General features: G+C 40.9%; 1 protein-coding gene across 1 annotated transcript in view; it reads right to left on the reverse strand.

Moving 5' to 3' along the window:
* Window positions 1–18,667, reverse strand: part of RFX2 (regulatory factor X2) — a gene marked incomplete at its 3' end in the record, with an annotated part of 743,615 nt that overhangs the window by 332,873 nt on the left and 392,075 nt on the right. Inside the window, 1 exon segment of the mRNA XM_044090762.1 lies at window positions 15,130–15,204. Within this exon segment, the coding sequence (XP_043946697.1) occupies window positions 15,130–15,204 (75 nt within the window).

Raw genomic sequence — 18,667 nt, forward strand, 5'->3', positions numbered from 1 at the left:
GTTTGTCCAACAAAAATCGAGCTATCAAACAGAAGGGAATTCTACTTATTATTCTGATAATAAAGCCCATAGAGAGACTATGCCAGTGAAACCTTTCCCAAAGTTCCAAAGGAAAGTGCTTGAAAGACAGAAATAAGGCACAGGCACTGACTGGGAGGACCAGAAGTCTGTTGGAAATGAACCAGAGACTGGAGTTGGGAGATGGTGATCAACAAGAAGAAAACCAGCAACTCGGAGTTAATGAATAAAAGTGGAATTACAAAGTATTAATCACATTTGTAGAATATGCTGGAACAAGAAAACCTGGAAATACTGGACTTTTTTGTCTTTGTTAAACTTGTAGGACACTCCAAAACATATGTCCTATGTCACATCATTAATGTTTGGAAGAACATTAAGAGGAAGGGAAGAAAGAGGCAAATCTAAGTAAAACATTTTTTTTGTCAACAATATTTTTATAAAACCTGACAAAGTGCATGTTGTATAGTAAAGTGTGTTCATTTACTGTTGTGTGTAATAGGGATACTAAAGTAAATGTACCATTTTTCCTTTTTCCTTCTGTGTTCTTGTTCAGTTTTAAGAAAGGTAGGCACTGCAATCTAAAGAGAGAAAAGGCCAGGACAAAAGAGCATGACATAAGCAAAATTGATTTGTTTTTTCCTACTTTTGCATAGGAGAATGAATAAAGAACATTGAATGTAATGAAAAGTTTTCCTTTAGCAAATAAATGTTCATAGTGCAACATGAGAAGCTTGTAGCTGAAGGCAACTGTTTGTCTAGTTCTCATGTTTATGTGGAGATGAGCTGATAATGGCAGTAAAAATAGAATAATTTTTATCTCAATACATGAAAGATAATGTTTTCTGAAAGCATTCAAGTTTTCTACATATAGGAGAGGAAAAAAGAGACAGCACTTAGTGAAAGTAGAAGCACAGGGTGTACCATGCATCTCAGCATGGCCAGTTCAAGCCTGTCAGTGTAGCTGTCATCCTGGGAAAATTATTCCAACTAGGATGGCGAAACTTCATGACTTCAAGATACACATACTTTTGTATGTCTGCATTAAGTTAATAGGTTATGGAGTGTGTTTTTTTGAGGGTTTTCATTAAAACTAAAATTGTAAGATGCGACATAGGTTCAAATGGAGATGACAAGGAAAAAACTGTATAAAAGATCAAAACGCCAAACATTAGTGCATCCATACAACACAAAACCTGAAACTAGACATTTAAAAAAGCTGTTACCCATAACCCATACCCATATCATAATGGCAGCAATTTCCATATTATGTTTTAATGTGAATGCTCTCACAGGTATATACAAAAACAAGAAAGAGTAATGAACTACATCAAAAAATGCAGAGTGCAAACAGCCAAAGTAATGCCGTGCGAAGTCAAAACGGCGTTTGATAATGCTTTTATTAAACCTAGCGCAAAACTGACAACCGGTGACGTCGAGGTCTGGGCCTAGGCAAGGAATACAATAGGAATGGAAGTCCTTATGAGGTATTTGCTTCCCACAAGAAATGCAATTGTTAACTTTTTCTGACATCGGACTGAGGCAAGAAAATGTTCCCCAACAGGGTACTTAGCTTTATTGAAGACTTCGGACTGAAATTCAAACTGAAAATCTCAGGTGTCAGCCGACCGGCACTTGCAAACTGCTTCTGCTTCGGGCACCACGCGGTAAGAAAGACTGAAGAAAATGGCGTCGGATGCCTCTTATATACCCCTGAAGCACTGACGTCAGGGAAGAAGTGACAGCAACTGACGCCGGACCAAGACTTTGGAATTCGGGCCGACTGCGGGACCGCCTGACGGCAGGATAACCCAAGTGTGATGACTGCAGCAGGGTAACACGATGAACATCTGCAGAGTGCTAAAGAGAAAATAAGGGATTACCTCAACAATAGGCAAGAGTTTAGAAACAGAGCTGTTAAGTAACTGTTTTGATAATAATTCCAGAGGACAAAAGCTTTAATACAACAGCTCAGGCAATAGACAGTAGAAAGGGTTGCTGCTAAGCTTAGAAAGCCTATAACAAGGAAACTAACCAGAGATCCTTCAGAGGTATTACAAATATTAAAGAAATTGTATGAAAATTTGTATAAAGCAGAGAAAGGTGGAAGTCAAGAACAAGTACAAATGGAAATGCTTATGGAAGAATTAAATATGCCAAAGTTAAAGGCAGATCAAGCTCAATTACTAACAGGATAGGAGGAGAGGAGATAAAAATGTTGATGTACAGCCAATATACAAGAAAGTCTTCAGGAATAGATGGCATTCCTGTGAAAGGTTGGAAGCTATGAGGGGAAGAAAGTGATAAAGATCTGGAAAGTTTTGTTTAATAGTACATTAAAAGGAGAGGAAGCACCAACATCATGGATGAAAGCTGTGGTGGTTGTAATACCTAAAGATAGTAAAGCCGCATCATCTGCAAATTCATATTTTGATTCTAAACCGTGATCATAAAGTGTTTATGTCTATGATGCCTAAATGAATGGCAAAGGTGGTGCCAAAACTGATAGATATGGATCAATGTAGTTTTGTGGTGGGAAGGCAACATTTGACATTAATAGAACAATTATAAATCAAGAGGGAAGCAGAATGTAAGAAAACTGCTGTTGGTGGGTCTTGTTACAGACAATGCATTCAACAGAGTAAGCTCAGACTTTGAGTAGGGCAATGGAAGAATTTGCTTTCCCTGACAAAATAATAAGGTTAATTAGGAGGATATACGAGATACTGCAGGAGAAAACTGAAATGGGAGGGGGCTTCTCTTCAATAACATCTGTCTGAACAGAGGAACCAGGCAAGGGTGCAATCATTCTCCTTTATTGTTTTTATTATATTTAGAACCATTGGAAAAGGAAATAGGGGACTTGGAAATTCAAGAATATAATTGGAATGGTAATCAAGAAAAGATAGCTTTATTTGCAGATGATATTATTTTGTACCTGATAAAACCAGAAAAGGACATTTCAATGTTGTTGAACATTGTATTTTTGGCATACAAAATTAATGAACATAAAACAAAGGCAATAGGTGTAAAGTATGCACCCACACACACAAGCTGGTTCAGCAATACTCATTTATGGGGGACATGATAAAATAAAGTACTTAGCAGCATGGGTTAAAAAGAATTGTTATGGCAGCTAAGGACACATGGGAAGAGACTAAAAATATAATACAAAAACTGAGAAATTGAAAGCTCTGTTTTATGGATATGGCTAGCAGAACACAAGCAGTGGAAATGTTATTAGCCCCATTAGTTTTATACTAAGGGCAGGCATATTTTTATGAACCAGAATTGCAATTAACAGAGTTGAAGGATTTCATCTGGGAGAAAAGGGCAAGTGTCAAGTGGGACAACTGATCATTCCAAAAGAAAAAGATGGTTTGAGATTACCCGATCTGAAGGGGTGTTTCAGAACTACACAGTTAAGGCTCCTATACATAGCACAGGCAGAAAACTAATTCAAAGTGGAAAGGGATGGTGAAAAAATAGGGGAGAAGCTCAAGAAACAAGGAAAGACTGGGATTTTGGATATAGATCTTAGGGAGAATAACAACAACCATACAGTATATTATATAGTATTGCAGTATTCTTACTGTGGGAGAGTATCACAGCTCAAGAAGGAGGAAGGGGGGGTAGAGATAGCAGATTCCAGAAATCCTTGCAGGATTGCCCTTGCAAAACCTGCTCTGGCTCTGCAGATATGGTCCAGTTTGTAAAGTTTGGTGAAGGTACGTACAGTGGACCAAATGGCTGCTTCAAGAATGGTAGCCGTGTCTACGCCTTTGATGAAGGCTTTGGAGGAAGCTACTGCTCTAAGTAGAATGAGCCCTGATCCCCTGATTCAGGTTTTATTCCATGGTATGAGTAGCAGAAACAGATGGTTTTCCTAATCCAACAGGAAATTGTCTGTTTGGAGACTGCCTTGCCAGAGCTCTAGGGTGGAAGGAAACAGAGTTGATTAGATGTTCTGATGGACTTGGTTTTGTCCAGATAAAATCTTAATTGTCTGTGAACATCCAGGGTGTGTAGCATGCTCTCATTGTCATTCTGGGGAGAGGAAGAAAATGTTGGTAGGGGAAAAGACTGATTTAGTGATAGCTCGTTCACCACTTTGGGCATGAAGGAGGGACTGGTTGGCAGGGTCACCCTGTCTTTATGGAAGATGGTGTAAGGAGGGCATGTCATAAGTGTTGGAACTCTTGATACCCCTCTTACTGAAGTGAGAGCTACCAGCAAAACTGTTTTCCATGTGCACATCTGCAGGGATGCAGAAGTGGCTGGTTCAAATGGAGCCAGCATAAGTTTCTCCAGGATATAATTTAGGTCCCAGAATGGTGGGATAGGCTTTCTGGGTGGTCTTATGTGTAAGACCCCTTTTAAGAATAATTTAGCATCCAACCTGGAGAGTAAAGGTGGTTCCAGGGGTAGGCAGGCAGAGATAGCAAAGAGGTGCACTTTCACTGAAGAGTAAAACAGAGCTGCTTTAATCAGCTCACACACATAAGCCAAGACTAAAGGGATATCTGCTAGAAAGGGGCCGTTATGTCTTTGGAAACACCACTTGGAGAATCTGTCCCATTCAGAAATGTAGGATGTCCTTGTGTTAAGTCTCCTGGCCTCCTGCAGGATAGAAAGCATGTCCTCTGTGTAGCGGTGTCTGAAGGGTACTAGAAATTTATCACACACAGAGTTCGGTTCAGCATCTCTAGGTATGGATTTATGAAAGCTCCCTTCTGCTGTGTGAGCAGATCCACCTTGTGAGGTAACTGGTGGTGATTGCCCTTGGTGAGGGATTGTAGAAGGGGAAACTAATGTTGCCTTAGCCACTAGGGAGTCACCAGCAAGATTTTTGGCATATTTCTCCTGATCTTAGGGAGGACTTTCCGAATGAGAGGGAAGGGTGAAAAGAAATACAGAAAACATCCCTTCCATGAGATGGTGAAGGCTTCCTCTCTCCAAGCTAGGGGAGAGTGGTGTTTGGCACAGAATTTTCTCAGTCGTCTCTTCTGGGGGGAGGCAAACAGATCTATATGTGGTGTACCCCATCAGTGGATCATGTCTAGGAAAACTACCCTTTGTAACATCCACTCGTGGTGTAGACTGAATGATCTGCTTACAGAATCTGCATGAAGGCTGTTCTGGGAAGGATGTATGTTGCCTGTAGGGATAAGTTGTTCTGCAAGCCTAATTCCCAAATTTGCATTGCCAGCCTGCATAGAAGGTAGGACCTGGTCCCCCCTTGTTTGCTGATGTACCACATGACAGTGGTATTGTCTGTGAAGATTAGCAGAAGGCCTGGCTGAAGGAATGGGAGAAAAGCCTTCAGGGCCAAATGAACTGCTGTCATTTCCCTGACATTGACATGTTTCCTCAGGAGGGATGCCTGCCACGGTGCTTGTACCTTGAGTCCCTTCATAGTAGCCCCCCAGCCCAGATCCAAGGCATCTGTGTGCATATGTTGAGCTGGTGGGGGGTAGGAGGGGTAGTCCTGGATTCCTTTGAACCTGTTGTCTCCACCACCTTAGTTCTGTTTTTAGACAAGGTAGAAAGGGCATTTGGAAGTCTAGAGGATGGCTGTGCTGGGACCATACATTCTTCAAATATCACTCTAGCTTCCTCATGTGCATCCTGGCTAGGGGAAACATAGGGATGGTGGCTGCCATCAGACCCAGAAGGCGCATAAACTGTCTTGCTGACAGCTGGTCTATCTGGAGGAAGTCTTGGAAATGGTTTGTCAGAGCTTGGCCTCAGCACTGGAATGGAGGGGGCTGAGAAGGGTGTACACCTAAGGGCCATGAAGGCCTGCATGAGGGACTGAGTAAAGGACTGTCAGTCCAGTTGTCATTCAGGGGTGGTAGATAAATGTTTTGTTTTCTTTTTAAAGGAGTAGATTTGGGAGACCCTGTAGGCCTTAGATTCTGCGGCCTTAGCAAAAGGAGACTCATATTCCTGAAATCCAGAAGGGTGTCCAGTAGAACCTAGTTCCCCCTCAACATCGGGAATAACTGAAGTTTGAGACATCTTCGTGGACGTGCTGGCCAGTGCTTCAGATATGGGTACCTCAAGGGGAGCCGTAGAAGCAGATGGCTCTAGCGGACGTCCCTCAACCCCTAAATCGGCAGCTGGGGGAGCATCTAATGATGGAGTGGCAGTAGTGGTAGGCCGCAAAACTTTGGCCTTTTTCTTTGGCAGTTCTATTGGCTCAGCCAATTCTGGATCCATCCTAAGGGCTAGCTTCTTAAGCCTTTGATTTTCTAAGTACAAGTTAAGGGCCGACAAACGGCTTCTAAGAATTTTAGGGACGAAGGACTGGCAGACAGTGCAGGAGGTATGGTCGTGTTCCCGGCCTAGACAAAAGACGCAATTGTCATGGATGTCCTTATGTGGAATTTGACACCTGCATTGGCATTTACCCTTTTTAGTGGACAATGGCTAATGTAAAAACCAATAACCAAGAAACAAACTAAATTTGAATGAAAATAAGAAAAAACGCCACAAATATGAAGAAAAATACTCTTTTAATGAGCACTTTCGTCAGTAGATACACCTGACTTCATCAGATTACATAAAACATTGACATCACTTCCTTTTAAAAGCCAGGCACCACCGCATGACCACAATTAATTTCCTCTACAGGATTCAAATTTTAATGAAACACTTTCTCAAGCTGTATTGCCTCTATAGGATTCAGGTTGTATTGCAACACTATGTTTTAAAATTAACATAGAAATATATGTGAAACCTGATTAAGAAATAACAAAAATTGCAAGAAAAAAACTACAATAGTGTGTTCGTTCTTCACACTAACCCATATGTATAAATAAACATCAATCCAGCATACTGTTGATACACTAAGACAGTATAAAAAGATGTATTATAAACGTACATTGATCACATTTTCCCCTACTTTCCTTATTTGCTGTGCAAGTTAAAATATTACAAAACTATCAAAGATAAAATTCAGCTTTCAGAGAGGGAAATATGTTAGCATTACATCTTAACTGCCACATACATTCTCTAAATTTGAGAAACAATTCTCATGGACACCCCCCCCCCCCATTGTTAACAACAACTTGGTCAAAAGCAATACATTTAATCCTATGGTCAGGATTTTCCTTGATGTGCAATGCCAATGCATTTTTTCCACTGGCCTTTTTAATATAATTGTGTTGGTATACATGCACTTTGAAAGCCTTTTTAGTCTTGCCTATGTAAAATCCTTCACAGGATTGGCATACGGCTGCATGTAATACAGAAGTGCTGTTACAATTTAACCTATGGTTCAAATGTATAATGTGGAATATGTAAGGTGTCAGTTTAAAAAATGCTGGAACACTGTGTACAATGACCACATTTGGTCATCCATCCTTTTCCACAGGTTTTATAACCCTCTGTATTTTGTACAAGTAAAATTTTAAAACAAGCATATTTTTTATATACAATACATGGCTTTTCCCCCACATTTTTTAACAATTCTTGATCTCCTCTAAAAATAAACCAATTCTTATTTATATGTCCTTGATGTCATAAAATAATGGGTTATAAGTTAAAATAAGGGCCTTGCTGAAATCTTGGGTCATGTTTGTATCTTCACTCAAAATGTTAATATTAGGGGTAACAATACCAGATGCGTCAGCCCCTAATAATGGAAAAAAGTGTCCACATACCCTTTTTTTCCATGACCTCATTAAGAATTGGCTCAATAAAATTGTTAGGATACCCTCTTTGTTGTAACATACCCCGCAACTTGTCCCTCTCGTCATAGAACATTTCTATGTCACTAATCAAACACGCCAGTCTAACACATTGGCCTTTGACAAGTGACGTTTTGAAAGTCAAGGTGTCCACTCTCATAGTGTAAGAGGGTATTGGAATATGTGGGTTTTCTGTTTATCGTGGTTTTAAAGTTCTGTTCTACTTCATCTTTGATAATAAATATATCCAAAAAATTTATCTTGTCACTAATATGTTCCATAGTGAAATTTAAGAAAGATGTACTAGTATTTAAAAATTCAACAAATATCTAATTCATTTTCACTGCCTTCCCCGAATATTAATATATTGTCCAAAAATCTCCCATAGAATTTACACAGCTTGAATAGCTCTGAAGTGAATACCTGAGTGAGTTCCCACTGGGCCAAAACTATATTGGCAAACATGGGGGCACAGGCCACCCACATTGCTACGCCTGTTGTCTGTTTAAATAGCTGGTTCTCAAATATGATGTAATTGTTAAGGACAAATTCCATTAAAGTTCTAAACATTAATATCCTTTCATGCCTTACATTTGTATTACTGCATAAAAAAATCATAAAATAGGTCAAGGCCCTCTTCATGTGGTATTACGCTAAATAAATCTTTTATATCAATGGTATCCAAAATTAATTTATTACTATATAATTCTTTCTTGATTTTCTTCAAACAGTCCCACAAATCCTTGAGTATATGACGAACGTGCTCATTAAGAGCAATTTTCTTCATATTTGTGGTGTTTTTTATTTTCATTAATGTAAAAACCAGCAAACCAAGTTCAAGCAAGTAGCATAAGTAAGAAATCCCCAGTGGGGTACTTAGCTTTGGATGTCTTGATAAAGAGGAGCGATGCAATCGATCTGACATTCGACTGCGGCAGACAAGTTCCGAGGTCTGTACGTGCAGCTGTCACATTTAAGGTCCCTGGTTTATGGCCCTACGTGTGACATCCCGTGCAAAAACAGCAACCAGGCTGACGTTTGGGTCGCCTGAAGTGGAGGATCCCACAATAATAGTGCAATAGGACAGGACCACTAGAACATCCACTAGCAGTGGTTGTAAATCCTTTTTAAGACACCAGATAGAAAACCGTTTTCATTTGGAAACAGGATTTCCTAGTTGTGGGTTTCTGGCCTCCTGCAGAACTTGTAGCATGTCCTCAGAAAAAAGGTGTCTGAAGGGAATCAAAACCCTATCACCCACAGGGCCAGTTGTAGAGTTGACATCTGTGGATGTACTGAAGTTCCTTGTCCTGTGTGAGTAGGTCCATTCTATGGGATAACTTGTGGTGATTGCCTCTGGCTAAATGCAGGAGGAACCAATGCGGTCTTGGCCAAAAGAGAGTCACCAGGAAGACTTTTTGATTGCTCCTGATGGACTTTTAACAGCACCTTTTTGAAAAGTGGGAAGGGGGGAATGCATAAAGAAACATCCCCTTCCAAACGAAAGATAGGGCATCCATCTTCCATGCCAAGGGATCTGAAATCCTGGCATAAAACTTGGGAAGTTGTCTGTTCATCAGAAACGCATCCCTGTGTAACATTCATACATGGGATTGAGTCATGAACCTGCTCAATGCGTCTGCCACAACAATTTGAGTCGAGGGAATGTAAACCACCTGGAGGGAGAGTTGACTCTGGACAGCTAACTCCCAGACCTGTAAAGCCAGTCTGCAGAGGAGGTAGGACTTCGTTCCTCCCAGTTTGTTCACATACCAGAGGACCATAGTATTGTCTGTGAACCATCTTAAAACCCGTGGGGAAAGGAGAGGTTTAAAGATTTGCAGAACACATTGAAGTTCTCCCTTTTTTGGGCCGGAGACCAGACATCTCTGACCCTCCATGAGTCCAGGGTTGCTCCCCACCCCATGTCTAAAGCATCCGTGTACAGCTCCTGAATGGGAAGAGGTGGTTGCAAGGCTAAGCCTGGGTTGCTTACCACCTGCTGGATCCATCAGTGTAGCTCCTTTTTCAGGCAAGGCAGGAGTGGGATAAACTCCAGAGGATGGGAGTGTTGTACCCATGCTTTTCTCAAGAACCACTAGAATTTTCTCATGTGTAACTTGGCTAAGGGGAGCATGGGAATAGTGGATGTCATGAACCCCAGGAGGCAAAGAAACTCCCTGGCAGTCAGGGATTGAAGGAGCAAGAGGTCCTGGAAGTAGGAGGTGAGGGAAAGGACCTTTTCTGGTCTTAGGAAGGGACCAGAGTAGATTTCTACTAATTGATCATGAACCCTAGACTCTCCAACAGTGACACCATGAAGGAGAGATTCTCCTGAAGGATGTCTGGAGTACGAGCCTGGAGAAGAAGGCTGTCTAGGTATGGCAATATCTGTATGCTCTGTAGCTTGCAGAAGGCTATGTCAGGAGCTAAGTCTGTGAAGACCCTCAGGGCCACAGGCAATCCAAAGGGCAAGGCACAGAACTGAAAATGTGAGGAAGCAACAGCAAAGCGAAGAAACATCCTGAACCAAAGATAAATGGAAATACAAAAATAGGCATCCTTGATGTCCAATGACATCACAAAGGCCTGAGGAAGGATGTCAGGAAGAAGGGTGAGTAAGGTTAACATATGAAAGGTTGAAACCTTCAGAAAAGTATTTAGATGGGATAGGTGTAGAATGGGTCTCCAAGGACCATCCTTCCTGGGTACCAGGAACATCCTGGAGTAGAACCCTTTTCCTACTTGGAAAGGTGGTACTACGTGAACTTACCTGACTTAGCCTGAAAGGACTGTTTCTGTGTAGCAGTAGAGGATGTAGATTTAGAGGAATATTGTTTTCTAGTATATATCTGACCTTTGGAAGATTGGGGCCTGGAAGGCTTTCTAACAAAAGTGGTCTTGGTAAGGTAGTTCCTCTGAAACCTGGGCACTGGGGAAACAAAGATATGGTTCAGGTCTTGCAGGTCCTTGCCCTTTCTCCTGTACAGACTTGAAGAGTTCTGCAGCAGAGGTACCAAATGATTCCTTGTTGTCCAGGGAGGCATCCATGATTTTTGCCTTAATGTCATCAAGCAAAGGTTAGTGCCTGAGCCAAGAATGCCAAAAATACCTCCTCAGGACTGACCCAGGTACAGCAGCTATAGCTGATGCCTCTACAACATCATAACTACACTTTATGAAATGCAGTGCAACCTGACCTGAGGGGTTAAGGATGGAAGGAAGCTTAGTCTTAGTGGAAGAGTCAGGAAGCTCAGAGGGCAATTTCCCAGCATCTGAGAAAAGGGACAAAGAATATTTGGTCATATGGGTCTGACAGTTAATGGCCCTGAAAGCCAGAGTAGCTGAAGTATAAACCTTTTTTCCTATTCTCTCCATGACTTTGCTCTCCTTATCGGAGGGGAGCAGGGAAGTGGAAAGTAGCATCTTGGAGGCCTTGTCTGCAGACTCTGAGATGGTAGCAGGGTCTGCAGAGGCACATTTGAATAGGAATTTGGAGTCCTCCGGCACTTTATAAAATCTACCTGGCCTTTTGGGGGCTGGAGGTTGAGAATCAGGACACTGAAGCAGCGGCAAAGGCATCTAGGAAGGCTGACAGAAAAGGCGATATGGCAGATGGGGAAAGGGAATCCATCTGCAGCAGGTCATAGTACCTTTTTTGCATGCCTGATACCCAACAATCCCACTTGAAAATCTCCCTCATCTTAAGAATTGTTTCCCCAAATGAGATAACCTGCCCAGGGGAATCAGGGCCAATTGATTCTTCATCTGGAGAGGCATAATACAAAGAATAAACCAATGAGTCATCTCCTGAGGAATCTTCATCTGGGGAAACTTCTCGGAAGTCCTCTTTTGAGTAAAACAGGGAGGAATGGAAGCTGAATGGAGACAGAGAGAGAGAGCTGAGGACCATCTCACAGCCATAAAGGCATTGACTAGGCCTTAGGAAAAGGCCTGCCAATCCGGTGGTTGTTCCTGAAGAGCTGGAGAAACATATTTTATCAATTTTTTATTTCTTTTTGGGAACCTCCATTTGGTGGAAGGTGAATGGGGTTGACATCGCCCTACACTCTACAATGTTGGTAGCAGCATCCTCTCGCACAATGATACGAGTAATGCCAAGTGGGGCTTCAGTCACAAGGAGCAATGGTTACCTCCCCTACACCCAAGTCAGATGCCTGCATTTCTCTCCAAGACGTGCTGGTACAGTCCTTCATGGCCTCCACACCGGTACCCATCAAAGAAGTGTCTACAGACTCCGGAACAGTCTCCACGCCAACATCGGCCTCGGGAGAGATGTCCAGATCAGAGGCAGCAGGCATAGACTTCTTGACCTTCTTAGCTTGCGGCTCACCTGAAGGGCCTGGCACAGCTTCCATATCACATGCAAGATGTTTAGACACTGATTTTCGAGGTATAAGTTTAGAGAAACTAAGCAACTACGTAGGGTCTTGGGGACAAAGGCCTTACAAATAGTACAGGTTGTACGGTCGTGGTCCGGGCCTAGGCAAAAATAAACAAAGGTTGAGAGTCCTTAGGTGGAATCTGCCTTCCACACTGACATTTGCCCTTCTTGGTTGACATATAATCACAAAAATGCACAGTAGCCAAAGACAGTAATGAAAACCCCCAATGGGACACTTATCTGAACCAAGGTTCTCAACTTGTCTGATAAGCAACGACCAAAGCAGACGACTGGACACGGAGCAGAAAAGTTCTGAAGTATGGTACATGCTGATGTCTTCTTTATACTCATCACTTTATGACCAATGTAAGCTCTGCTTCTGTGCGATGTCACATGTACCTCACAGTAGCACTAGACTTTTGTATGCAAGCCGGACGTACGCGTCTGCCTGTGGCAGACTCCCTCATGTTATGAATACTGCAACATATGAATACAAGGACATCTGCTTTTCTATTTTTATGTGTAGAAAAGAACCAGTGTCCTCTGGAAAAGCAAAGAAGGACTAACTGACAGGTAACATATGAAAGGAATGTTTGGATACACGTGTTCAAGTCACTGAAAGTCTTTGTTGATCATTTCCATGATAATTCATTCCATGGCTTTGCATACTAGACAAGTCAGACTAACAGGTCTGTAGTTTCTTGGGTTAGTTGATGGTCCACACTTGTGAAGGGGGGTGGGCAACCGTTGCAGTCCTCCATTCGTTTGATATGTAGCCTGTTTTAAGGCTGCAGTTGATAAATGATTCAAGTGGTCCTGATAGGACTATTTTTCAGTCAACCTGGGATACTTGCCAGGCACCACTGAAGCTGTGTTTTTAGCCTTACTGTGCACTGCTATGACCTGCTCCCTGCTGTTAGTTGATATGATTATGTTGGTAGGAATTTCACAATGGTGGTGGGGGGGTGGCGGGTAAAGTTTGAGCTGAATTTGTTGACCAGCAGTTTTGCTATGTCACTCTGCTCAGTGAATGTGGTAGCTTTACTGCCAGTTCAGCACACTGTTGCATATTACATTTTAGGTTTCAGACATAGTGTAGAAGGCCTTGTGTTGTCTTTAGTCTGAGAAGCTAAGTTGACCTCATAATTGACTTGTTGGATTTAATCAGTCCTTAGTTTCCCATTTAGTTTTATTTGTGAGTTAGTCACTATGAGAGTTGCTCTTTCTGACTTTGGCCATGACTTTTTTTTACAACCCGTTAAGATTAGGATTCCACCAGTGTGCTTTGCTTTTGGGGTTTGTTTGGGCTTATTTCTGCTAGGTACAGCAACCTGTATGCAGCCATTTATATGTTTGTACAGTGTTTCGGTGAATAATACTGCATAGGCTGTTAAGTTTGGGCTGGGCGGGACACTGCAGTTTGACAAACTGTCACTTAACAGGATGCAATTCTAAGTGTAACAGGTTTTGCTGAGTTTTCCAAATTGATTTTTATTTTGAATGAGACCGCTTTGTGATCCGACCTCACCAATGCGGACGTGTCATGGGGGTACAGATTTCTTCCATGCTGGTGAGAACAAGGTCCATAAGTTTGAACCTCTGGTTGAAGTGAGCTGTAACTGACCAAGGGCATTTATGTTAATAAAATCTAGGAAACAATGTGCCTAATAATTGCAAGCAGTGTATGTTTTGCAGCCTATAGAGGAGTAGTTAAAGTCTCCCATGAGTAGAGTTTTTGGTTCAATGCATAGTACCCTCCAGTAGGTCTACGAGTTCTGGGATTTTTAAGACATACATGGTGACCTATACCATTGTCATATAATCTGACATTCTTGAACAATGTTATATATGATAAAATGTACACGAATCATACACTTTAAAGAAATGAGTTTTGTCAACTTCTTTCATTATGTGCTATGTTACATCAAATATGTGTTTGGTTGGGGATTCTGTACACATCTTTTTATTAGAGTTAATGTGTTCTTTATATTTTCCACCTGCGTCACTAATTACAAATAAGTTTTGGGGGGGGGGGTTTGTTAAGTTTTATTTTGTATTTCAATTACATTTCCTATATAAAAGCCTGTTTCATTCTTATATTCTATCATGGCTGTGACAGTCCTAATAAAACAAGGTAGTTTTAATAGAGTGTCTAAGTAAGTTTTAGAAAAAAAATTTCATTTTCAAAATTGAACTTCAACAAAGATACTGGCTTTAACTTGAGGGTTTAAATTACATAATTTGGAACCTAAGCATTTTTTTGGACCTTTCAAGTTCAGTATGTCACTGGTGCTGGTTATGCAGTTTCATTTGGCTTTGGTTATTAGATTAACTGCTCTTTCTTTGCAATGTGTTTTTGATTCGTCCTTAAATTAACTTTCAGTACTTTTGTTTTTATATTTCAATGTACTGATATACATCCAAACAAAATATATAAAAAAAGAAAAAAAGTGTGTGTGTGTGTGTGTGTGTGTGTGTGTGTGTGTGTGTGTGTGTGTGTGTGTGTGTGTGTACTGACCTAGTCACATTAATTGTTAGGGATTACAAAAATGCATAAGTGTCTCTGGGTAGTAATAACACTATACTTAAGCATTACACAATTACCAACACATTGTGCAACAATTGTAACTTGTAGCAACCAGGGTTTCACAAAGCAGGTACTGTACAGTTGCAAAAAAGATAACAGCATTTACATGGAAAGATCTTCATGACACGTATTTCATGTTAAGTGTTAACGACACTTGTTATATAAATAACAATCAACTCCTAGTTCTGGATTATTAACATATTATGTTATCAGAACAGTCAAGAAGCCAGGCTTAAGGATAGTTTGTTTTGTGTGGACATAAGGAAAATTACTGTCAGAATAAATCAAAAGTACTGTTAAAAAAAGGTAATGGATATTAGTATACTGCTGCTTTGCAGCTCTTCTACCTAAACCAGTGTTAAGAACAATATAAGCAGATCTGGCCTCAGAATAATGACAAAATAGACAATTTTCATTCAACTTACATGGCTGTTCAGCAAAGTGCTTTTGTGTGTTGCTATTCCTTCACCTTTCTGGAGATTCTCAATTGCCATTTCAAGCTAAAGACAAAGCATATAGCAATAATGAGTAATCATACTACACAATGTAGGTAAATCAAGATTAACATTATGCATTTACAATTTCACCTAAAAATTCAACTACTTAGCAATGGCCATGATATTTTTTCTTGAGCTTTACAAATACAGATTAACAAAACAATTCAAAAATTACAGCTGACATCAAAGAAGTCACTTTGCATATAGCAGTGGCAAATTTAGGCTTTGACATAGGGGTGCGTCACCCCTTTTTTTCCTACTGCCATTCAACTACACGTGATGTACTCCAGTCCATTATTCTTCAACTTGGCCATGGCTATTTGGTGGTGCTACTTTCCAGTGTTTAGCTTTGATTTACCTCTTTATGCAAAATACTGATTTCAGCTGCTCCAGTAAACAGTTTAACATTTTTGCAAATGTGTAGCATCAGCATCATCACACTGGATGCTGTGATTGAAGACCTCAGGATCAGGTGACATTACCATCGGGAGCTTGCAAATAGAGGAAGAATTGTGGGGAAGGCATTTCATTATAAATGCAACCTGGCCAACTAATAACTCCTTTAGCATGGTACTCTTTTCCATAGCTGGCATTTTGTCTAAGTCGTGTGTGTGTCTGTTTTTAAAATGTAGTTAGCTCACCATGACAGAAGCAAGCATTCAGTTTCAAGGTGTGGATGGAGGTATGTAGACATTTGTTTCATTTCACTAGGTGCTGAGCATTCACAGCCATCTACTGCAGCTAGTGAGGTAAAACAAATGAAATATGCAATGTACACATTTTCATTACTAGTTAAAATCCTTGTACAAAATGAATTCAAATGTTGTCTTTTTAACTGGTTATTAAAACAATTTCAAGGTTTCTCAACTTTTTTTTAAAAAAAAAAAGTAAATTTATAGAATTGCCTGTTGTGTGTACTGTGTATAAATGAAGTATTGCCCTAAATCACATACCTATTTTAAACATGGTTTTACTGATTGCATTAGATCCTGTAGGGTGTCTAAGCTCAGCCATCTACATATTGCAGTTAAATAGAAACCTTTCGACAGCATAATGGAGTATCATATAGCTTCTGTTGAAATGCACTGCTTTAGGCATGATTACAGGTCTTAATTTTGTTACACAGCCCTGAGAATAAAGTGATTACAGTCCATACAATACTACAGGTCTACAAGCACTGGTTAGGAAGTCTTAGCTTACATAACCCGAGACAAAATGACAACATAATGAAGGATGTAGTAGTCCACAAAAATCACCACAACTGACGGGCCAAAAAAGAGCCATAAAGATGTGTAGTGGACTATTGAGGATAAGAAAGAAATGATGTATTCTTACTATTAAGCAAAAAGCCCAGAATTTCCAAACAGAAGATGTACAAAAAGATTGAGAGAGATTAGAGGAAAGAAAAATACTTGCACCAGTAAAAGTGTCAAAAGTTTCAAATGCAAATTTGTATTTATTAATACAACAGATTTATGAAACGAAAAAAAAAAAAACAAATTTATGTACTTACCATAACATTCCATCAAAGTTGTTGCTTTTTCGTTTGGTCTTAAACTTGTCGGTTTGGATCCGATATCATACCCAACTCTGCTGAATACTACAGCTCTAGGATCCAAGAACAAATATCAATGGGCACGCCAGACCAGAAGCCAGCAGAGATGGATACTGACCTAGTGGAATGAGCTTTGATGAGTAGCGGTAAAGGAATCCCTTTATTAGAATAAACCAGAGATATGCAGATTGTAATCCAATTTGCCAGAGAAACTTTGGAAATTGGTTTCCCAAATTTAGTTTTGGAGTATGAAACAAAAAAGTTGGCCAGACCTTCTGAAATGTTTAGCCCTATCCAAATAAATAAGTAATTGTCTATGCACATCCAGCATATGGAGTTTGCATTCTCCTTTGTTTTGCAAATTAGGGAAAAAGACTGGAAGATTGACTACCTGATTCATATCAGCCTCAGAAGCAATCTTGGGCAGGAAGGAAGGATTGGTGCACACCAAGACCAAATAGGGTGGTTTGACAGAGGACGCGTGAAGTTCGGACACTCTTATAGCGGACGTGATGGCTATTAAGAAAGCAGTCTTCCATGACAAAAACATCAAATCAACCTTTGCTGCTGGTTCAAAAGGAGGCACAACCAATGCTTGTAAGACCATGGTACGGTCCCAATGGGGAGTGAGATCCTTAATGGGAGGATGAAAAAGAAAGATGCCTTTGAGGAAAGTTTGGCACAGCTTGGAAGAGGCTAAAGGTAATGAATTTTCCCCATCATGAAAGTTCAAGATAGCTGCCAGTTGCACCTTAACAGTGGAAAGGCTAGCTCCATTATGAAAAATGAATGTTAAAAAAAAAATCTAACAGCAGGAATGGGTGCCGTAAAAGGATCCAGTTGGTTTTGGTGGGCCCAAAAAGAAAGTATATTCCACTTGCTGTTGTATACTTTCCTGATGGAAGGTTTATACGCTGCTACTAAAATTTCCCTAACTGGGGAAGAAAGCCCCTCAGGATATCTAGCCATCAATGGAATTGGAGCAACCAAGCAGTCAATCTTAGGTTGGATAGGTCTGGGTGAGGATGTCCCAAGGGATGGGAGAGAAGGTCCGGAGCGGGATCCAGAGTTCATGGTGGACGCACTAGATGAGACCAAAGGAAGGGAAAAACACACTTGTCAAGGCCAAACGGGAGCAATGAGGATAACTTTGCCCTTTAACCTCTCAGATTTCTGAAGAAACTTGGAATTAGTGGGAAAGGGGGATAAGCATAAAGCAGACTGGGGTTCCACGCATGGACTAGAGCTTCTCTTGATGACTGTCCCTGAAGATGGATCAGGGCAAAAAACTCGCTGCATTTGGTGTTGGAAGGAGACGTGAAGAGATCACAACAAGGCTGATCCTATTTCTGGAAGATCATGACTGCCACTGAAGGATTCAGAGACCACTCATGAGGTATCAGAATGGTCGTGCTAAGCCTGTCCACAAGAATGTTTGACTTCCCTGGAATATGTGTTACCACTAGAATGTGGTTGGAGGAGATCGGCCACTGCCACAACCTCATGGCCTCTCGACATAAGACATAATACTTGGTTCCTCCCTGCTTGTTGATGTACCAAACAAAAGACATGTTTTGCCTGTCTAAGCTGCAATGGCTCCTGAGGGAAGAGCGGTATGAAGGGCTTGCAATGCTAGGAGCACCACTCTCATCTCCAGGATGTTTATAAGCAAATTGGTCTCTAAAGGGGACCAGGTGCCTTGGACTGTCTGATCCAGAAAATGCACCCCCCACCCAAGTTGGGAGGCATCTGTGGTCACCATGGCCTTTGGGGGAAGAAGGATAAAAGGGACAACCTTGCTCTAGAACCTGCAATTGAAGCCACCAGAGAAGAGATTCCTTGCATACTCGAGATAATCTGATCGGATAATTTAGAGGGTAAGAAAGCAGGGACCATTGAACTGCTAGTGTC

The sequence above is a fragment of the Protopterus annectens genome, chromosome 13.part0 (genome assembly GCF_019279795.1).
Source record: "Protopterus annectens isolate FY-2018-M chromosome 13.part0, PAN1.0, whole genome shotgun sequence".
Taxonomy (NCBI): domain Eukaryota; kingdom Metazoa; phylum Chordata; order Ceratodontiformes; family Protopteridae; genus Protopterus; species Protopterus annectens.